Raw genomic sequence first — 23,390 nt, 5'->3', positions numbered from 1 at the left:
GTGACCCGTTGTCACTGATGATTTCATATGGGCAACCATATCGATAGATGATATTGGTTTGTATGAACTTTGCCACATGTTTGGCTATAAGGCTAGTCTAAGATGCTGCCTCGACCCATTTAGTAAAATAGTCGATATCTACTAACATGTAGCAATGGCCTCCTGTCCCAGCTGGAGTGATTTTCACGATGATGTCTATTCCCCAAGAATTAAGGGATATAACATTATGGGAGATGTCATGGTATATAGCATTAAGGGAGGAACATGTTGCACATTCCCGAAGATCTGGCAATTATGACAATGTCTGACGTATTTGATGCAATCTGACTCTATTTTGGTCCAGTAATACCCTAGACACGTAATTTTCTTTGCCATCATAGGTGCACTCATGTAAGGGCCGTATTCTCCGTCGTGAACTTCTTCCATTACTTTTTGTGCCTGTAAATGATCAAGGCAATGTAAGAAGACACCAAGTGGTGTTCTTTTGTACAACACTCCCTGCATGAGGAGGTATTGGGAGGCAAGTAGGCGTATGGCGCGTTGTCCCATCTTATCCATATCTGGTGGATATGTACCATTGAGCTTGATATTTAAAATGGCCTGAAACCAAGGTTCCCCATGCTTTTCCTCTTCATTTGTAAGGAAGTGTACATAGGTTGGCTCTGATCGTTGTTCGATGTATAAAGGCATTTCAATCATGTTGTCTGTTATATTAATCAAGGATGCGAGTTTTGCAAGAGCATCCGCAAACAAATTTTCTTCGCGAGGCAGGTGTAAATAAGTAACCTGATCGAAGAATTAAGCAACCTGATCTATCCTAGCCTGATAGGGTGCTAGACTTTCACTTCGGATTTTCCAAGACCCAGTGATTTGGTTAATTATTAAAGAGTAGTCCCCGTGACCTCGAAGGTTCTTGATGCCTAAACTCACTGCTGCTTGTAGACCAATGAGGCAAGCTTCATACTCTGCTGCATTATTTGTCACCTCGAAGTCAAGTTTGATTGAAAGTGGTGTATGCTCGCCTTCAGGAGAAATGAGCAACACTCATATTCCAAATCCTCTCAAATTGGATGCCCCATCAAAGTAAAGATCTCAAGAATCTGTACTGGTTTGTACTAGAAAGAAGGGGCAGCAGACTCTTTATTTTTTTCAATAGCTCTTTTACCTTATTGTTATTGTAATGTAAAGCTCGAAACCTCTCTCCTAAAAAACCTAATTGTTTAGGCACCTTTTCAAATACTCAAATAAAAGGTTTGGCTTTGAAAGTACCCGTAATATAAGAAAAGTCTTTTGTGTTTGTTCGAAGGAAGAAAAAGTGTATATCCCCTCTTCACTTCAATTGCGCAACGATGCGATGATATCTGAGATTAGCACTTGGTGATACGATTATCTGCGAAGAATTCATCCACGACACGTCCCTTTATGACTTTCAAAGGTACGTATTTGAGATCGAACTAGAGCATTAATGTCCATCTTGCCAAGCGTCCATTGAGGACGGGTTTCTCGAAGAGGTATTTGACGGGATCCATTTTATAATACACTTTGACCGAGTAGCTAAGCATGTAATGGCGTAACTTCTTTGTTGCCCACACAAGAGCGAGGCGTGTCTTCTCGAGAGGTGTATATTTACTTTCGTACTCTAAGAACTTCTTACTAGGTGATAGATAGCTCCTTCTTCCTTTCCAACAGTCTGTGCGAGCATAGCCCCCATGGCTGTTTCAGTAACTGTGAGATATAAACCAAGAGTTTGATCTTGTTGAGGATGCATTAGCACTGGTGGCTTGGCCAATATCTCCTTTATCCTGTCGAATGCCTTTTGACAGTCTTCGTCCCATATGGTATGGTCCATTTTCTTGAGCTTTTTGAATATAGATTCGCAAATCATAGTGAGTTTCGATATGAATTGGCTTATGTACTGTACTTTGCCCAGGAATCCTCTAACCTCTTTTCTTGTTTGGGGTTGTGGCATCTCGATTATGGCCTTAATCTTGGATGGATCAATTTCTATCCCCCTCTGCCTGACAACGTATCCCAGAAGCTTGCCTGGCGTTACTCCGAATGCAGATTTCTGAGGATTGAGCCTCATGTTGTACTTGCGCAATCTGAGGAAGAATTTGTGAAGGTTAGCGATGTGCCCTTTTCTATCCTTAGATTTAACGATTATATCGTCCACGTACACCTCCACCTCTTTATGCATCATATCATGCAACAAAGTAGTCGCAGTGCATTGGTACGTATCCCCAACATTGATTAGCCCGAATGGCATAACAGTATAGCATTATGTGCCCTACTGAGTGACAAAAGCTGTCTTGTGCATATCTTCTTTGGCCATTTTGATTTGGTTATACCATGCATACCCGTCCATGAAGGATAACAACGCGTCATCTGCTGTATTATCTACCAATATATCGATGTGTGGTAGATGGAAGCCGTCTTTAGGACTCGCTTTGTTCAAGTCTTTGAAATCAACATAAACCCGGATTCGCCCATCCTTTTTGGGTACGGGGACTATATTAGCCACCCAGTCTGAATACTCGGAGACTTTGATGAATCTGGCTTTGAATTACTTATCGACTTCTTCTTTAATCTTTAGAGCTCACTCTGTCCTCATCCGACGAAACTTCTATTTTACAGGTTTGAAACCTGGCTTGATTGGAATGCGATGTTCTGTAATATCCCTGTCGATCCATGGCATGTCCTTGTAAGACCAAGCGAAGACGTCTTTGAACTCGTGTAGATGTCGATGAAATTGGCCCTTTTAGTTGGGTCTAGGGTCGTCCCTATCCTAAGTTCTTGAGGTTCTAATTTCGTTCCTATGTTGATAGGTTTGATGTTTTCTATAACTGGTGCCCCTTCCCCTTCTTCTAGGATTTCTTTAATTAAATATGGAGGTAATTCGATTGAGTCTGGGTCAGGATCATCCTCATTATCATCGTAAAGAGAATTGAATTCAGAATAACACAAGGAGTAAGCAGAATCAGATTTATTCATATTAATGTTTGAAAATAGCTAAAACAAAGAAGCCATCTACGCAGTAGTCAGTGGCGGTAAAGGGACAGTTGCTGGGACATTCCCCAAGCTACTATTACTAGGCGATACTATGCCAGGAGAAATAAAAGGGTGGTGAGTGACGATAGGAGGAGATCTTTAGCGAATTCTCTAGACTTAGATTTAGACTTCGATTCTGATTCTGACTCTTACTCTAATTCATCGTCTTCGGGTCCACTTGATCAACTTTCTCCATCCTTTCTGCTGATTTGAGCTGGTGTCAGTGATCAGTGCTGTAGGGTTGAAATGGTCGTCTTGAAGTATCATGGTAATGATCTCATCCTGCGCCGCCTTGACGAATCAATCATCTCCAAATAGAAGGCTAACAGCCTGTTCATCGAGACAAGGTGTCTGGCGAGTTTTGACGGTAGGAACCGTCTCTGAAGGAATGAAGTAGCAGTCGTGGGAGACCTCGATTCCAGCTAGTTGAATGCCTCTGTACCACCAAGGTTCGGGAAATCCATGAAAATATTCACAATCCCCTTACCTGACGAAGTACCCATTTGGTGTAGGGAGATAGGGTTGCATTTGGACTCCTTTACTTTTGTGATTCTGAACTTGAGTACGCATTTCAAGGGTTTCGTCCTTCATGGGCTTTTACCCCAAGCCTAGTGGTATCTTTTGGGAGTTACCTTCCTTAAAAGGTGCAAAGGTACTCTCTCTGATAGGGTTTAGTGACATTCCTAAGAAGTATCCCTGGGATTTGAGTTTGTGGTTGACCACTAAGTTGGAGTATGGGTTGAAGTACAGGGGAGCCAGCTCACTCTCTATAAGGTTTATGATTTGAAATCCTCCAAGCTCGTAAACTGGTTCTGTAACTACTTGGTTGCTTGACATTTTCTCTATCACGGCCTTGATAGGTGACGAAGTGATCGTCACTATCTTGTCATCTAGAGGGATCTTGATCTTTTGGTGTAAGGTGGATGTCACGGCTTTAGATGCGTGAATCCAGGGCCTACCTAGAAGTATATTGAAAGATTCCTCGATGTCAACTATCTGAAAATTAACCTTTCGCTCGATTGGCGAAGTGGCCACAGTAAAGTTAATTAGCCCCAGTACTTTACGCTGCGTTCCATTGTATGCCCGAACGCCTTGATTAGTAGGAGTCCAGTCTGATTCTTTCATGCCTAACTTGTATGCCGTCTTTAGTGGTATGACATTGACTGCGGAGCCGTCATCCACCAAAGTCATTGGCACGTTTTTCTTCAAGAATATGACTATGATGTATAGAGCGAGGTTATGAGTGACGCCAAAGGGAGGCAAGTCCTCATCTGAGAATGTAACTGGGTTACTTAGCTTGACTGAGTCTTGGAAGACTAGGTTGACGACGTCATCGGGTGTAGAGTCGTGTGCTACGTTCAATTTAGCCAATGCTTGCAGTAAAGCCTGGCGATGAGGAAATGAACTTGTAACTAGTTGTCAGACTGAAAGATCAGCCTTTGTCTTTTGAAGTTTCTTCAATAAATGGTTAACAGATTTATCCTCGCCATCATTCGGTGTGATGACATTGGTGTTAGTAGTTGGACCATTAGCAACTGGACCATTTGCTTGTCCTTGAGTGCCCTTTTGATATGGACGTCCTGAGCGAGTAAGGTGGTATACATCTTGATCTTCACTAGCCTTGACTAGAGGATGTTCTTTCAGGTAAACATCTTCATCATCATCCACCCATATTCCATTGACGATACCGATCTCTCTCAAGCTTATGATTTCAGCCTCTAGGCTGATTATTTGCTCGACTAGATTATCGCTCACTGCGATCACTTCTTGCATTATGGATCCTTGAGATAAGATTGGAATCACTGGCATTTCTCCCCTAGGTATAGTGCTTGGATTGCGTAGGGATGCCACTGCAACTTCTAGCTCTGAAACTTGTCTACTTACACCATTTGCCCGTGCGACAAAATCAGCAATAGTAGGGGAGATGGTGGAATAATTCTCCTCATTTTCTAGTGCATTGATCTCATCTTCAGCTGGAGAAATGAGGTATGAACAATCCAAGGCGGATTCCTCCTCTGTGATCATTAAGATTCCAAGAGGATTCTGAGTATTGTTAGGCTTGCTTGCAGGAGGTATAGGCAAGCGCCCATCTTCAATCATATCCTGAATGGCATGCTTCAATATGAAGCAATTCTCTGTATCATGCCCTTTGCCTCTATGGTACTAGCAGTAGGCATTCTCATCCCAGAACCTAGACTTCTTCTCTGGATCAGGTGTAGGTCCTATGGGTTGAAGTTTGCGTTGTTTCATCAATATTTTTAGAGCATTGGAGTACGAGTCACCAACATTGGTGAACTTCCTTTGCGGATTATTCTTCTTAGTAGACGATTCGACAAGGTTGACCTCGTCGGTCTTGCTAGTGGAGCCATAAGAACAACTCGTTGTGCCTTGATATCCGCGACCTATCGTTTTGGATAAGAGTCCTTTACGGATGTCGTCTTCAATTCTTGTTCCTAGCATAGTTAAGTCCTTGAAAGATTTTATGTTTTGGTACCTTAGATGGTTCGCGTAAATTGACCTTAAATTGTCCACAAACTTTTCAACAAGAGTAGCTTCGTCTGGGCGTTCAACGAGTTGTGTGCTAATCTTTCTCCACCTACTTAAGAAGTCGGTGAAACCTTCTTTCTCATTTTGGGTAAGAACCTCTAGAGTGCGCATATTGGCTTTAATTTCAGCATTATCTGCATACTATTTCGTGAACTCAATTGTAGCCAATGTTGTCAGAATCGGGATTCTACTTTGGATCGATGGGGAGGGTAGGATCGAATCGGTAGAATCGGATCGTAGAATCGCAAGATTCTACAAACTCACTAAATATTATTTTTTATTTGTTAAAAACATATAATTGAAAATCAAAACACTTATTTATTAATTTATTCATAAAATATTGGTAATTAATGATTTTAGTATCATTGTATTAACAACTTACACGAAATTTGGGTTTTACGGTGTCATTTTATAAAAATATATATTAATTTTTTTTATTATGGAATCGGATCGTAGGACCGTATTATGATCCCATCTCTAGAAATTTTCATATTAATAGGATCGTAAGATTCTACAACTATGATAGAATCGTAGGATCCAGGATTGGTCAAGCATTTTTAGATCGTAAAGTCGTAGAATCGTTGGATCGAATCGCGATTCTGACAACAATGATTGCAGCATCGTCCAAAGTAGCAATTTTCTTATGATCCAAAGAGTAGAGCCATTGCCTAGGAAAAGTATCAAGAGATGAAGGAAAGATCCTTAAGAACATCTCTGGCTTAATACCTTTGATAGACATATAATCTTTGAATGAAAGAATATGGTTCAAAGGGTTTTCATGCCCCGTAAACTTCGGGATGTCAGTCATATTGAAGTTAGTTGGCAGTTGAGCATTTACTGCCTCGTATTTGCGACTGTTTTCCCTATAGATGTCATCTCCCTTGAGGTACATTAGTTGCTCTTCCAAATACTGGAGTCGCTTTTTAGCTTCAGTAGGGCCTGGTGGAAGATTGACTTCTGGTTGTTCAAAGGGTGGAAGATTATCCTGTATGAGCGTGTAGGGAATGGGACCTTCTACAGGAGGAAATCTGGCTTCTACAGCGACAATACGGCCTTCGATAGCGTTAAGGCGAGCGTAAGCTTGGTCTTGGCTTGTCTGGATACGAAGGAGTGCAGCTAGTATTTGATCATTACCATTTGCGGGTTGTTCGGATCGACCATTAACGCTTCCTTGACTAGTTCCCACTATTTTGGACTGAGGATAAGAGATCGACGATGAATCAAAACACGATCGACCATTTTTGCACACTTACTCAAAAAAAGACTTGACTCGTGAAGTGGGTGTGTGCCACTGTGTCAAGTGGGATTTGAAAATGACAAATTTTGAAATGTTTGTCCTAGACAACTGTAGTGTAGTTGTAGGAGTGGTGACTCGATGTGAGTTTTGAAATAGGTTTGAGGCCCGAAGTTTGACTCGACATTTGGACAGAGTTTCGGCTTATTCTGCGTTGTTTTAGGCCATTTTTGAAAAGGTTTACATTTTGAAATGGATTTTATTTTTCAAAATTTCGTCATAGTTTTGTTTACAAATGGTAATAACGTATATGATACAAACATACATATGGGCATTATAACGGTATGCTCAGTACATTTAAAGGGTTTTGGCTTAAAAAGGTGGGTTGCTATACCAAGCAATCAAACCCTGGTCTGTGGAGAGGTCCGTGCCAAACATGAGTAAGGTCGATTCCTAGTCTATTTCCTCGAGTAATGAAAGCTCTCGATACAAACATGAGTATGTACCGCAGTATGGTTGACGTCAATCGTTATCCATCTTTAGGCCCAGATAGGAATGTGGACTGTCCGGACGGGACGATTGGTCGAATCGGTTGGTTTAGGGCCTAAGAAGACCAAATAAAACGACCTAAGAAGGTCGAGTAATGAAAATCGACAACTGTCTCGTATAAACTATTCCCTAACCTTGTTTAAGTTTCACCCTAGGTAACACGTATGTGTATCATCCCCAGCGAAGTCGCCAAACTGTGGCCATGGGCCACCAGCGTCGCGCGCACTCGCGCGTTCGTCTGCGTTTTGAGGCGGCGACACTTCTCCCACGGTACCGATTGGTGAGGCATTGAAATCGGTGAAAGGTTGAATAAGCTTTCATTTGTGGAGACGCCACCAATTTATTGTGGAAAAATTGAAAACCGTTCGAATACTTTGCATCATGTCAAGACACAAAGTAGTGACATGAACACTAAGAACTCGTTACCCTTAGCATTCCATGTCTAGAATGACTCTCGAGATGCCAATGGACACGGATGTCCAGAGATAACTGCAGTAAGAGGTGAGGGTACGTATTAGGAAGTTCTTTAATTCGAACACATAATCCCGCCCGTCTCGATAGAGGACTCTACTAATGATTAGGGAAATTGTTCATATTTGATATGTCGTCGATGTAATGCATGCAATGCAACAAACATAGATTAATCCTAGCATGTGAAATTAGACTCTGTCGGTTAACACGTGATTTAGCAAACCAATTGGATGAAGTAAATGTTAGATTCAATACATGTGAATGCCATACAATTTAATCATACATAAATAATAATTACGATAAATAAATTACAACAATTAAAATTACAAACATTACAAGGTTTATTTGATCTACGTCAAAAGCAAGCTCGAAGACGGGATTTCGATGAAGAAAATAAAAGGAAAATAAAACTTAATTAAAATACGAAAATACGTCAGATTAGAGGTGATAATACGAATTATAGTTGATTTGAACCGTAATTAGGAGCTACGTCAAAGCGAGAAAGTGTTTAGAGACAGTAACCAACCCAGAACAGGCACAGCATCTGCTGCGTCCTCTGGAAAAGGCGCAGCACTTCATGCGTCTGTTCTAGAGCTGGGTTCTGGCTGTGAAGTCAGAACCGCAACATCGTTATCGTTCCTTGGTATATTTAAGATCGATTATTGATATTAGACTCGAGCTGAAGTGTTTTAATCAATTATATGTACCTGGGTAGGTCATAAAACGAATTAAAACGAGAAATTACAGCGGTTTAAATGATTATGATGAACTCGTGTCGGAAATACAAAAAGGCGAAACTTGAGGTTAGATTAAGACAAAACTGGAAAAATAAGATTCGGAAGAAACCTTATGTATCAAATTAGGATTCCAGAATCTCGACATGAACAAGTCGAAACCCAGAAGAATCGATTTCAATTAAAACGGCGAAAAACCGCAAGTATTGAATTACTCGGGATTAAGGGCGAATTAAGCATTGTAAATAAAAGGAAATTGTTAAAAACATGATTTATATACTGAAACAACAAAGAACACAAAGAAAGACGAAAGAAAAAGAAAAAGAGAAACTTGTAGGAATTCGAGGAAGAAGAAGAAGAGCAGGAGCAGCAAGCAACCTCTGGAAGAGGCGCAACAAGGCTGCGATCCTTCGAAGAGGCGCGGCTGCTGCTGCGTTTCTTCTCGACGTCTAACCTCTGCTATTTCGTAAAAACGGTTATAAAAGATGGATTTTAAATCGGTTTTCAAACGTGTTTTTGATATAGATCTACATTAATTGATACAAAGTAAAAGTACAATAATAAAATGGTATTTACACCCTTAGACTTAGATGTTTGACGAAACGAGATTGACTAAAGTTATCGTTTAGTGATTGCTCGACTCAAATATGTGTGGAAAGTGCTCTCGTTAGAGGATTTAATAGATTTATTAAGTTGATTAAAGGTGGAGTTGGTCAAATTTGTCGGTCTATGCAACGTGACTGGGACTCAGAATGATCTGAGCTTACGTGGTCGATTGATCAAGCACGTAAGAGTCGAAAGCAATACCATAGTCTAGAATGCAAAGAGAGAGGAGAGAGAGAGAGAGATAGAGAGAGAGAAGGGGCGGAACACTCGCGTGCCAAATATGGAGGCCGAAGGCCTTTATTTATACTAACATATGGAAGAGTTTAGGAATGACACGGATTTGGAAACAAATCACGGAAATATTCTGAAAAGCACGAAAAAAGGGCTGGAGAAGAGGCGCAACAGCCGTTGCGATCGTTGAAAGAGGCGCAGCACCTGCTATGTAATTTCCCCAGAGATTTCCTCCTCAGCAACAAAGGTTTCCTCGTTTTATTATGCAATTTTGGTAGATATACACTTCCTTATTCCATAAAACACAATATTACGGTCGATATTTACTTAAAATATTAACTTTAATTTATGAATAAATATCCAGAGAATTCTTTCCGAAATATTTCAACTCGGCATTTAAACGGTTTTTAGAAAATGAAGCGTTTTTTGACCCGGACTCCAAATGAACTCTAATTACTGTCAAAACGACCGTATCGGTGCGTAGATAACGACCAAGGGATTGACTTGAGTGTTTGAGCTATCACTTGTCGATGAACTTACGGGCTGTCATAAATCGTTCCGCGTATCAAACATGCGGCCCAATCATCACTGGGTGGTTGGCGGGAGGTGTAGAAATAAAGTATCTACACCTGTCAATTGTTGTCCTTTCTATTTTAACATTGAATTATATATTATATTAAAGCTGAAGCTGTCAACCTAAGTTTTCGCCACGTATCATTAGCCTAATAATATGCCATGTGTCATTTACTAGAAATTTTAACAGGTAAATAAAAAAAATAAAAAAAAAATTTATGTAAAGATTCATATATTTGAAAAAATGGAAACCAATGTGCAATCAATTACAATAAGCTCCTCAAAATCTGCATCTAACTATGGAAATAATCTTCTTTGTCCATAACTGAATGATAAATGATGAAGTAAGAAAGATTTTCTAAAAAAAAAGTAGTAAGGAATATATTTTTTCAATTAAAAGGATATGTATCCACTAAATAATCTGTGTTTAAATTTATCCGTTTTATACGCTTATATTTTTTTTTTTTGAAATAGAAGAATAATTTCATTAATTGAACGGCATACGACACTTACAAAGAACACAAAAACTCCGGAGAGACGGTCTCTCAATAGCGTTATTGAGAGACCTCTCACATGATGGGGTGAGGGACCCACTAAATTTTCTTTTTCCCTATTATGTCTCCCACTAAATTAGTGGGAGACGGTCTCTCATGAGACCTACTGTACAAAGAATAACTATAATCGAAAACGAATCTATTAGAAACCAAAGAAAAATAAATTTCTTGTAAATTAGGGATCTCAAACCATGATCTGACAATTCGGCTCGGCCTCGTATCGCTATCTTCATGCAGCTTTTGATGAGAGATCCTTCGTATGATAAATTGTAAAAGGAAAAAGACCTCTTACTAGTTCTATAGATCGTTGACAAATTATATCCATTGAAGTAATATGCGACGAACCATCAACGAATTACTCTTGTCTATATTTTGATTGAAATTAAATCCAGGATTAACTGGAAAACTCCCCGAAATAAAGGACAAAAAAAACTGAAAAACAATTCTCCCAAAAAGAGAGACTGTTGTTGATTAGCTGACAAATACGCATACTATTAATTAAAAGATGAAACAGTTTTGGGGCTTACCATCGATTCATTATCAATAGGAGCCCCGAATTGGATGGATTAGCCTGAAGGATTTTAGTATATAACACTGATTAATCTAGTACATTTTGTATAATCTCGGGTTTTGGGTCTTTGGTTTTAGTTTGATAAATTTTCGTAAAGTCTCATTTTTGTAAAGTCTCTTCGTCTCATTTTTAATTTTCCTCTTTATCAAAGTATCAGGTTTAAATTTTTACAAAATCTCATTTGTGACGGCGAAATCCGTTACAAGCTTGTGACGGATACCATTTCCTCTTAAAAAATACCCATGAGAGATGACTGGGGAAGCACATAGGGGGTGCCCCACCTTGTCACCTCACCCTTTTTGTGAGATGTCACAAGCTTGTGACGGGATTAGCCCGTCACAAGCAAGACGCTTTGTTAAATTTAGTGGAACCCTTGACCAATTTAAATTTAGTACAAATCAAACAGACCTTAATTCAAGATTCACAATTGGTAAACGACACAATGCTGAGAAATTTTTGGCAGGTTCGAGACTTTTAGTATATTTTTTTTTTTTTTTTGACAATAATGAAATTTATATATTAAATAACAAATAAATAAAGAAGAGTTGATTACATGTAAAATATCAGCCAGTAGCCAGGTTAACTGGTGAGTGAACATACATACGAAGGTAACTACGAATTGTGCACAAAGAGTGGCGCAATTCCATTGGTACTGGCTTTGTTGAGGCCAGAATAGAAGATAATTTTTTTGATGTAACTCGGAAAGAAACGGAAGGTAAAGAAGCTGAGTGAGCTCTATACATGTTGAGAAGTAGGCCTTTTGTTGTTGCTGCAAAAACAGAGACTTTTAGTGTATATAGTATGTATGTCTGACTGACCATACTACATTACTAATTTAAGTGCCTAGTAAATAACATATTAAAATTCCCCTCAAAAAAATAACATATTAAAATACTAGATTGAGCTTTAATCAAGTCTATTCAATATGTTGGTTCCACAATCCACCATATATACCGAAGATGTCGTATACGTAGTTTAGTGGTTAAGACGGAAGTATTGTAGACAATAGGTCCCAGGATTTAATCTCCTCTCCCCTCTATTGTAATGCGACAAAGTGTGCAATTCGTTAGACAAAAAAAAAACACCATACATAGATAGAAAAAATTATCAAATTAATTATATATGGTGATTACAAAACACTTTAAAAAATATATTGATTGAACTATTCCAGTCATGTAAAGTATACGTATGATTGATAAAAGTTATATTGATAATTAGAAGGGTGTATAGGTTAGACCTGTCAAACGGGTCAAACGGACGGGTTACGGGTTCGGTCATTTCGGGTTCGGGTAAAATACGGGTCGGGTCTATCTCGGGTTTGAAAAATACGGGTTTATACGGGTCGGGTTTATACGGGTTTCGGGTCGAGTTTAGGGTCAGAACGGGTCCCACTAACGCCTTTTTTAAAAATTCCATTTTCTTTAATTCTACCTATAAACACATAATTATTCTTAAAGTTTTATTATTATCTAGTTTAATATATGATATTAGTAAGATTAAATATTTTTTGCTTAATATTTTCAATATCACACCATTATACGAACGGTTCGACACGGGTTTTGGGTCGGGTTCGGGTAAACAACGGGCCGATCAACATCTTTTTCTGTCATTTTTTAAAATTTCTTTTATATCGTAATTCCTACCATTTATACGTTTTTTCTCATCTTGCTCGTCTTAGTTGACTTAATTGTCACCATTCTCGCCGCCACCACCCCGTCATCATCATCATCATTACCCTCACTAACTCTATAAGTACGACAATGAGACTCAAATAAGATGACAATGATGACGTGGCATGTGACCAGAGGTGATGAGGTGGTTGTGCTGACGTGGAGTGTGGTTCCACATAATACGATAAAAGTGACGGTGTGGTACACACTTCGAAGTGATAACGTGGCATGTGATCAAGGTGATGACGTGGCAGTGCCGACATGGAATGCGGTTTGATGTAACACGATGAAAGTAATGGCGTGACACACGCTTCAAGGTGATGACATGACATGTTGCCTGAAATGATAACATGGCAGTGCTGACGAAGAATACAGATCGACGTAATATGGTGAAAGTGACGGTGTGACACACACTTTGATGTGATGACGTGGCATATGGTTCAAGGTGATGACGTGACATTCCGTATATATACATATCTTTCCTTAAAATTTTATAAGTCAATACCTATTTGACATTATCAATTTTAAGGAAGATATATTCCTTGACTCCAACGGTCAACCCGTTCTGGTCGGGTTTCGACCCGCTATTTACGGGTCAAAACGGGTTCGGGTACTTTTCGGGTTCGGGTTGAAAACACCGGGTTATTTGCGGGTTATTTACGGGTCGGGTTACGGTCGGTTTTCGGGTCGGGTCAGGTTTTGACAGCTCTAGTATAGGTACATGTATATATAGTTACAATAGCAACAAAGGTTCCTAAACTTAAGCTAACTATAAACATGAAAATAGGATACATTGACTAAACAAGAGAAGAGAAAAACAAGGAGGAAGTTAAGGTGGTGGACTCGAGCTAGGACTCGAGTTTGTTGAAGGTATTGTTGACTTGGTTTTATCCTTAATAAGTCATACCTCTCAATTAAATTCCTCATTTATAATCTCCTATACCAATCCACTTCCGCAAATAATAATCTATTGAATATCATACACAGCCTTTGTATGAACTAGCTACTATTTAGTAATGATAATAAAATATTTATTTAACAATGGACTAGATGATCAAAAAAAGATGATCAATTATTATTCCCTTAATATGTAGCTAATTCGTCATCTTTCTGAATTCACCGCCATTATCGGAATAAAATTGTCGAATTGGTTTATTAAAATATTTTTCGACTATAGCTCGAAATTTGAGAAAGGTAGAAGCGGTGTGGGATTTTTATTTAAGTGGATAAATTCATATTTTTTTTTTTGGTACTAATGAGGGGATAAACCCCTTTAACTAATTGTTCGCTATTACACGGGGAATAGCCACCCCAAATATGTCCTCCCTTAGGATAGGACGAAGCTCGACTAGAGGAGCATCTAAATAGACAGGCGTATTACTAGCATTCACACCCTTATTTGCTAACAAGTCGGCAGCTCGATTTGCCTCTCGATACGTATGCTCCACTTTGACCATCCATGAGTTATCCCGGATCATATCTTGGCAATTTTGAACTATGAATTTCAAGTTATTGCTCAGCAGCTGATTCTCTTTGACGATATCTACACACGGAGAGTTGTCCATGTGTACGAGAAGTCTTCTTATTCCCATATCTTTCGCCCATTTCAGGCCGGTTTGAAGAGCTAAGAGTTCGGCCTTCATTGATGAACATGACCCACAGGAGAAGTAATAAGCATGTAGAAAATCACCCGTTTCGTCTCTGAATATTCCTCCTCCCCCAGCTGGACCCGGGTTTCCCTTCGATGCTCCATCCGTATTAAGCAAGACCCAAGAGTGAGGCGGTGGCACCCAGCGAATAAAAACCTCAATATTGGCTGGTTTTGGTTGAGGAATGAATAAGTCGAATCTGTCGAAGGCTTTTTTATTCATTTCGAACTGTTGGAAAAGAAATTGACGAGGTTCAGTTGGGTTTTCGTTCTCGCTACCAAAAACCACATTATTACGCCATCTCCAAATCCACCAACAGGTAATCGCGAACATCATGGGCCAATTCGCTTCATTTGTAGAGACGTCATTACTCGCACATCTTGTTATCCATTCACTAAAGGGAGAGTTAAAAAAGTATATATTGGAGGAATCAATACCTATGAGATTCCAAATTTGTTTCGAAACTGGGCAGGAGCGAAGGAGGTGCTCCGTTGTTTCTTCGTCTCCATCACAACGTGGACATCGGGGGTCATCCCCCATGTTCCTAATAACCCTGTTCACATTCACCATGACCCTACCATGGGCCGCCAACCAGATAAACATGCGAACCCGTTGCTGGACTGGTAACCGCCAAATCGTCCTCCACATGATGGTCTCGGGCTCGTTAGAATAATCATGTCCTCGAAGAAAGCCCAATGCAGACTTTAGAGAGAATTTTCCCGACGACGTTCCGTTCCAGTATAACGAATCTTCCATCTCGGGGTCATCTGTTAACAAAATAGAAGAGATTTTTTGAAGAATTTCTTGTGGTAAAAAATTAGCGAAGCAATCCCAATTCCAACCCGAATTTTCGCTCCACATTTCACTCACTGTATTTCCAAGTATTGCTTCCGGAATTGGAGCTAGGGCGTGATCACTTGGGCAAATTCCGTCTACCCAAGCATGGTCCCAAAATAGTGTCCTTCGTCCGTTCCCCACAACAGTAGCCGTACCCCTTACGATAGTTCTTGCTTGTGACGAGATACCAGCCCATACATTAGACATGCTCCTCTTAGCTTGAAAGATGTCGATGTCGCATCTATTATTGCAATACTTTGCTCGTAGAACTCTTGACCAAAGGCTAGTCGGTTCCACTAATGCTCTACATCCTAGCTTAGTTAGAAAAGCGGCGTTTGATTGCCTAGCTGATGGAAGGCCGAGTCCCCCAAGTGACTTGGGCTTTTGTAGGTTCTCCCATGATATTAAATGTATCGGTTTTTTTAAATCATCACCACCCCAAAGAAATCTTCTTGCTTTCCTGTCTATTGAATCACAGACAGTCCTAGGAATCTTTGCCGTTTGCATGCTATAGTTTGCGATAGTAGTAAGAGTTGATTGAACAAGAGTGGTCCTTCCCGCAAGCGACAATCGTTTGGTGGCCCACCCTGCTAACCTTCGATTAATTTTCTCCTCAAGATGACTGAAGGTTTGACGGGTAACCCGTCCATTGATAGTCGGCATACCTAGGTAGGTCCCTAGATCATCCGTTTCTTCAAACCCAAGGGCTGCACACACCTCCTCACGGTTTATTTGCTCCGTGTTGTTAGAAAAGAAGACTCGAGATTTGGCGTTACTAATTTTCTCTCCTGAGGCCAAACAGAAGTTGTCGAGCACATGTTTCATGACCACCGCCTGTTCCTCTGTTGCTTCGCCGAATAAGACCATATCGTCTGCAAAGAATAGATTGGTAATTTGAGGACCGTTTCTACAAATAATAATGGGCTTCCAGTTGTTGTTCCGGACTTCCTGATCAATGGCCTGTTGCAGCTTTTCCAAGCACATGACGAATAGATATGAGGATAACGGGTCCCCTTGACGCACTCCCCTGGTTGGTGTGAATTGTTCCGTTGGCTCCCCGTTCCATAAAATTTGCATCCTTGCCGAGGATACACATTCCATCACTACGTCAATAATTAGTCTAGGAAAACCCATGTCGCTCAATGTGTCGTATATGAAGCTCCATCTAAGACGGTCATACGCTTTCTCAAGGTCAATTTTGATTGCCATTATACCCTTCGACCCTTTCTTCTTTCTCATAGAATGAATGACTTCTTGAAAAACCACTATGTTGTCAGTAATTTGTCTACCAGGCACAAAACCACTCTGGGTTTCGGATATGAGCCGAGGTAGAACCTTTTTTATGCGATTAGCGAGCGTCTTGCTTATGATTTTATAGGCTACATTGCACAAGCTTATAGGGCGAAATTGTGTAATGTATTCTGGAGTGTCGACCTTGGGTATTAAAACGAGATGCGTATCGTTTAGTCCAGCCGGCATGCCTTTACCTTCGAGTGCTTTCAAAACCATCTCGCAAAGAGACTGCTCGATCAAGGGCCAGTGTTTTTGATAGAATAAAGCTTGAAACCCGTCCGGTCCTGGAGCCTTCAAGGAACCCATATTGCTAATAACCCTTTCAATTTCAGCTATACTATAAGGTCTAGTAAGCCATTCCCAATCTTCGTTATTAAAATCTTGGAAAATATCCCACGGAATTGCATTATTGAATCCGGGATTGTGCTCATCAGTATATAAAGCTTTGTAATACTCAACCACGATTTGTTTAACTTTACTTGGATCGTCTTGCCATTGCCCCGAATCATCTTTAAGCGTTGAAATTTTATTTCTCCATCTCCGAACCAAAGTGCTGACATGAAAATATGAAGTGTTACGATCGCCATCTTTAATAAAATCGAGTCTCGATTTTTGGTATCACAGGAGCTCTTCTTGTGCTAGAACTTCATCCAATTCTTTTCTTAATTTAGCTTCTAACTTAATGTAATTTGTTCTTCTTGCGATCGATAGCTCTCTTTGGCACCCTCCAATTCGAGCTATAAGTGATTTCTTGCGTTTGTATATATTCCCGAAAATTTCAGAGTTCCAGTTTTGTAATTTTTCTGATAATTCGTCCAATCTAACCGGGAACTCACCGCTTGATGGCCAGTTTTGATCGACAAATTCCTTGAAATTTTCATGTATCAACCAGCATGCTTGAAATCGAAACGGTCTATTTACTGCTTTAATTGGAGCAAAGCCGTTTGGGGATATTAAGATAGGGCAGTGGTCAGATTGGAACGCCGGTAAATGCCGGACCATTGTGTCCTCAAATAAGGCACCCCAGTCACCGTTGCAGAGTGCCCTGTCTAGTCTTGCGCTTTGCCTTGTCTTTGTCGAATTTCCCCTTGCCCAGGTATGAGCTGAGCCCGAGAAAGCTAGTTCAATAAGCTCACAGTTTTCTATCCAATTGTTGAAAAAGGCACATCGCCTTGCCATGTTGTAGTCTCCTCCGTGTCGTTCACTTAAAGATCTCGTCTCATTAAAGTCACCTGCTAATAACCAAGGTCTATTATTTGCCCTGGCAAATTCTTCTAATTCTGACCATAATACGCGTCTATTAGTTGGGTCGGGGCTAGCATACACAGCTGTGAAAAACCAAGGGAGCTCCCCCTGTCTAGCAACCTCGAGAGTGATGTACTGTTGATGATGGGTTATCGGAGTGACAGATACGACCTCCAAATTCCAATAAACCCAAATTCCTCCGCTAAAGCCTATTGCACTCACTTTCGACTGTCCTTTGTATCCCAAGATATCTCCTAGTTTAGAGGCATGATCGTCCCCCATATGAGTTTCAACGAGAGCTAGCACCGTCGGTTTATAGGTTCGGACTACTTCCTTAATTGCACTAATTTTGCGCTTATTTCCTGTTCCTTGTACATTCCATACCATGAAGGTAATATGGGGGAGGTTGGGGCACAAGTTTGGTATTCTTGTATTCATAAAATCCGGTAAATAAGGTAAAGATGATAGATAAGCTCTACTTACTAGTTTGAGTAAATTATCAACACTCCATGGTATCAATAATTCCATTGTTAGACTCGAAGGGCTGTCCTTCACCTGTTCGATTCTGACATCCATCAATGGGCATTCCGCCACCATTATTCCCAGGTACGGTGCCGCCATCTCCGGCCATGTCGAAATCTTCACCTTCTGTGTGGGGGGAATGACTTCTATCTGGGGGTTTTGTGGGAGGCATCGCGGTTGTGGAAGTGGACGATCCAGGTAGGAGAAGTATGGGTGCGGGTTCATCTCTGGTGCTCAAAACGTTGTTTGACTGGGGTTGATTTGCAGTAATTGGTTGAGCGTTGAGGGGATTAGGAGATACGATTTTATTATTGGATTTTAAGGGAATGGAGATATTAGTAATATCTTTTAGAATTGTATTTTGGGTAGGAGAATTAGAAGATAGACTAGGAATATTAGTTATGGTATTTTTAATAGGGGCAATATTGTTTGATTGATCTTTTGGATTTTTTTTGGTAACATGTTGGGTATATTTGTTTGAAATATGGCTAGAAAGGAGTCTATTGGTTTGCTTGTTCAAAGTATTGATCCTTTGCCTAATAATAGGATTCTTTTTCATATTTCGAGGGATTGCAGTAGCCTGAAACACGGGATTGTTCGTAATTGTGAGCGGATTCTGTACCAGATTCGTATCCTCTTGATTATTCTCTAGGACTCCAAATCTTGACCCAGACGAAGTAGACGGTTTGCCGGAGGTAGGATTGTCCTTCCCCTGTACTGGTGGTTGCTTCCCCGAGGTGGTAGGAGGTTTTCTTCTAGGTGGTTTCTTGACAACCATCCAATCTCCGAAATTATCTTTCTCTTCTGGACGGAGTCCTGCTTCTAGAGCATTTTCAGGACGATGTGTAGGGATGACATCACATTGTCCTTCTTGTTCGTTCACTTCCATATTAGAATGAGCTGCCTTTTCTTTCCCACAGTCGTCCATTGTGTGCCCTAGTTTACCGCATTTGAAACATATCATCCGCAAACCTTCATATTGAATGCCATATACTTTACCATAGAGACAGAACTTAGAGAGTAGAGGCTTGGAAATGTCCACCTCGATACTCAGCCTAGTGAATTGCCCTCTTTGCGCTGTAGCTGTATTATTATCAATACGAATAACGTCACCAATCTTAGAACCTATCTTCTTCAGGAATGTTTCATTAAAATACTCTACTGGTAGATTCGGAATTCTCACCCACGCGGTTAACTTAGTGATATTATCCTCCGATGGGACGAAATTTGGTACCCATTTCCGAATGGTAAGGTAGTGATCATCGATCATCCAAGGCCCTTGTGTCATAACAAAATCGTAATCCTGTTTAGACGAGAATCTGGCCACATAATATGACCCCGTTAGATCAGTTAGGGTGAGTTTTCCTTAATCGACCATTTCGCTTGGAGTTTCCTCATTAACGAGAGGTAGCCGATATTTTTATCAAACATTTTAATGATGATGGCATGTCGCCATGGTTTTTGAATGATTGCTTTCTCCATTTTAGTGAGGCATATCCTAGGGCATAATTCATCCTCTTCCTGGTCACCATCATCGATGTCAGAATCAGAGTCTAGATCTATCTCGTCAAGAGATAAATCATTCATTGAACCCGGACCACCGTCAAAGCCTTGAACCATCGATTTATACGACGGAAGACCTGTATTTGCTCCGTTGACATGAGTGGACTTTGGAAGAGGAGTCTCAATGTGGTGCTGGTTGTTTGAGTTCAGGGCATTGAAAGATTCAATATGCATGGTTTTCCTTTTGGCATTTTTGTGAGTTGGAGGGTTTGTTGGGGTAGCAATCTCAGGGATAATAGGCTGGTGGACGGTAGGGTTTGGAATGATAAGGGTGTTGGGTATTGTGGTCTCCGGCGGGAGACCAGTAGTAGGTTCGAGCATTCAAAAAGAAAAGGGAGGATTTTATCTCTCTAGGATTTTATCTCTCTAGGATTTTCCGGTTATTAAATATAGTTGGATAAATCCATATATAATGTGTAAAATGATCAACAAAGACAACATAGTATTTATATGAATCGGATTAGGGGACGGGGGATTGCCATAGGTCAGAAAAATAAGGTCAAGAGGAGCATTAGAGACGAGTGAAGAATCGGAAAATGGGAGACGGTGGCTTTTATTAATATGACAAGCAACACAATCATCAGAAAAGGAAATGCGAAATTTGAATCTAGAGCTAAGAACTCGAAGAATTTTGTTGGAAGGATGACCGAGACGACGATGCCACGATGATTGTCCCGGTGCTATAGTTAGAGTCGCTTGAGGCGAGGGAGGGGTCCACACATACATCCCGTCAATGAGTGGACCGTGAAGAATAAGCCGACCTGCCTGAATGTCCTTAATGAAAAAAGAAGAATGTGAGAATACGACATAAGCATTATTGTCGAAACAAAATTGAGTGAACGGAAAATAATTTTCGAGAAATTTTATGAACGACAAGAACGTTATTGAAAACAAGAGATTGAGAGGAAGAAGAAGGGATAGTGAAAGAACCCGTGTGAGTGATGTGCAGCGGAGACCCGTCACCAATATAAAGGTCATCTGGGCCATCATATTATGTATGAAGAGAAAGGGTATTCAAGTCATCCGTAATATGATGAGAAGCCCCGCTATCAACAACCCATGACCGAGGTCGGACAGAGGAGGAAGCAGCGGCAGTGTGGGCCTGAGGACGGGAGCCACGAGGTTGACGAGTTGAAAAGACAACATCCGGATAGAGGCGTTTGAGGTCGGGACAGTCAGACGCTACATGGCCAACAACGTCACAGAAATGACAACGACCTTTATACGGATTTTTGTAGTTGGATTGACCGGAGTTGGGTGTAGAGGTTATGGCGGGTTTGGGAGTATATGATTGGCGATTTTGGTTGTTTTGATAATGGGGTTGATAAGTGGAGCGATTTTGGTTGTTGGAGCGATAAGAGGCAGCATTGGCAGACGGGGAATAGGTGACGGCAGGAGTGGTGTGTTTGAGGCGAAGCTCGTGTTGAATGAGCTTTTCATGGAGAGACTCAAAGGAGATCGGGTTTTCTCTCGCACGAACAACATCAATGACGGAGCGATATTTCTCCCGATTAAGACCATTGAGGATCTTGTTGGTGATGTCGGCAACATCCATGGGATGTTCGAGTTGAGCAAGATCATCAGTACAAGCCTTAATGGCATATAGTCAGTGATGGACATATCGTCTGTGTGAGAAATATTCTCAAGGCGATCTTTGATTTGGAGACGATGGCCACGGGACGAATTGGCAAAGGTGCGGAGTAGAGTGGACTAAGACTCATGAGACGTATTGTCATTGACAATGAGGCCCGCAATGGGGGAAGAGAGGGTGCCCGTGAGAGCACCAAGGACAAGCTCATCTTGACGATACCATGTGTTATAGGCGGGATTGGCAACCGTGGTGGAGGCAGTGGTAGGGGCAACGGGTTCTTGGGTAATTGTTTTGGCTGGTGGCGGGTTTGTACCATCAAGAAACGAAAACAATTGAAGTCATGATAGCTCGGATTTGGAAACGCCATTGACGAAAAGTCATGGTGTACTTGAGTTGAATGCAGTTCGAGAAATTGACAAGGGTAAGAGGGGAGTTGGGTTCAGCGGCACTAGAAAGTTGAAGTTGGTTAGCCATTGATGAAAGGAAAGGGGAAGGACGAAGGGGAAGAAGGACCGTGTATATGACTCGGAGCTCACAGAGGAAGCTTTGTATCGTGTTGATCGTGAGGATCATTTAGACTCGTGATACCATGTAAAGTATACGTATGATTGATAAAAGTTATATTGATAATTAGAAGGGTGTATAGGTACATGTATATATAGTTACAATAGCAACAAGGGTTCCTAAACTTAAGCTAACTATAAACATGAAAATAGGATACATTGACTAAACAAGAGAAGAGAAAAACAAGGAGGAAGTTAAGGTGGTGGACTTTAGCTAGGACTCGAGTTTGTTGAAGGTATTGTTGACTCGGTTTTAGCCTTAATAAGTCATACCTCTCAATTAAATTCCTCATTTATAATCTCCTATATCAATCCACTTCCGCAAATAATAATCTATTGAATATCATACACAGCCTTTGTATGAACTAGCTACTATTTAGTAATGATAATAAAATATTTATTTAACAATGGACTAGATGATCAAAAAAAGATGATCAATTACTATTTTTAGTTACTATATTTGGAAATGGAAAAGTATTTTTAGGATTGATGAACTACGAAAAAGGATAATACAATTGGGTTAGTATGTAACACAATTTAAATAGTTTGATTATTATTTAATAAAAGGAGTACGATAATATCGACGATTTGAATATGTTAAAGTCGATCCGTTGCCAAAAAGTGAAAATTATTCTTTTTATTTTAGGGAAAATAGATAAGTTTATTAGAATCAATCTAGTGAAATTGACAATAATGTATAAAAGTAGGAACTTATTCTGCCTGCAATAATGGCAAATAAAGAAAATGTCACTCTTAAAAGTATAGGATTCTAAAATGTGTGAATTTTTTTCTTATCAAAACTGAATCATTAGATTCTTTTCTCACCATCAAAATTATGGAAATGTGATCCTTTCACATAAATCTAATAATATTCTGTATGTTTATCGGCCGACCTAAACCTTACTAGATATGATGGTGGCTCCCGGGATGGAAGAGAATTCGATATTTAGGGTGTGTTTGGATTGGGGATTTTGAGGGAAAAGAAAGGGAGGGAGAATAGGAGATTTAAAATTCCTTATTAGAATAGTAAATGATGGTGGAGGGAAATGGAGGGGGTGATTTGGAGGGATTCAATTTTCCTCCTCTAAGCCTAATCAAAATCTCTCCACAATAACCAAGATTTGAAAATAATGGGGTATCCATGTGAATATCAACCCATATTTCAGATATATAATATTTGTGGATACCCAACCAAATATCTGATTACACATACATAAAGGGTGGTACTCATAAATACACGGGATATGGTTTGTTATAGTAAGTTAATATTAATCCATGTTATTTATGTGTCAACATCCTAATTTACTCTTGACTATAATTGAAGAATGAGTTAAACTTG

General features: G+C 40.2%; 1 protein-coding gene across 1 annotated transcript; it reads right to left on the bottom strand.

Annotated features, from left to right (window-relative positions):
- Positions 1–6,142: 6,142 nt before the first annotated feature.
- LOC141649645 (uncharacterized) lies at positions 6,143–18,199 on the bottom strand. Its single transcript, XM_074458330.1, has 4 exons — positions 17,190–18,199; positions 14,084–17,120; positions 6,486–6,691; positions 6,143–6,263 (listed from the first exon to the last, which is right to left on the bottom strand). The coding sequence occupies exons 1-4, from the start codon at positions 18,197–18,199 to the stop codon at positions 6,143–6,145; spliced, it is 4,374 nt and encodes a 1,457-aa protein (XP_074314431.1).
- Between the last annotated feature and the right edge of the window lie 5,191 nt (positions 18,200–23,390).

The sequence above is a fragment of the Silene latifolia genome, chromosome 3, assembly GCF_048544455.1.
Source record: "Silene latifolia isolate original U9 population chromosome 3, ASM4854445v1, whole genome shotgun sequence".
Classification (NCBI taxonomy): domain Eukaryota; kingdom Viridiplantae; phylum Streptophyta; class Magnoliopsida; order Caryophyllales; family Caryophyllaceae; genus Silene; species Silene latifolia.
The sequence above is the reverse complement of the archived record's forward strand: the minus strand, read 5'-3'. Positions and strand labels throughout refer to the sequence as shown.

Bases quoted from the DNA above. Each gene is read 5' to 3' on its own strand.
- LOC141649645 (XM_074458330.1), bottom strand. From the start codon at position 18,199: ATGGTATGGAATGTACAAGGAACAGGAAATAAGCGCAAAATTAGTGCA. The intron at 6,692-14,083 runs GTAATAGCGAAC...CTTCGTATCCAG, and splicing joins TTGGGGTGGCTATTCCCCGT to ACAAGCCAAGACCAAGCTTA. The intron at 6,264-6,485 runs GTACCTCAAGGG...TACTTTTCCTAG, and splicing joins TATTTGGAAGAGCAACTAAT to GCAATGGCTCTACTCTTTGG.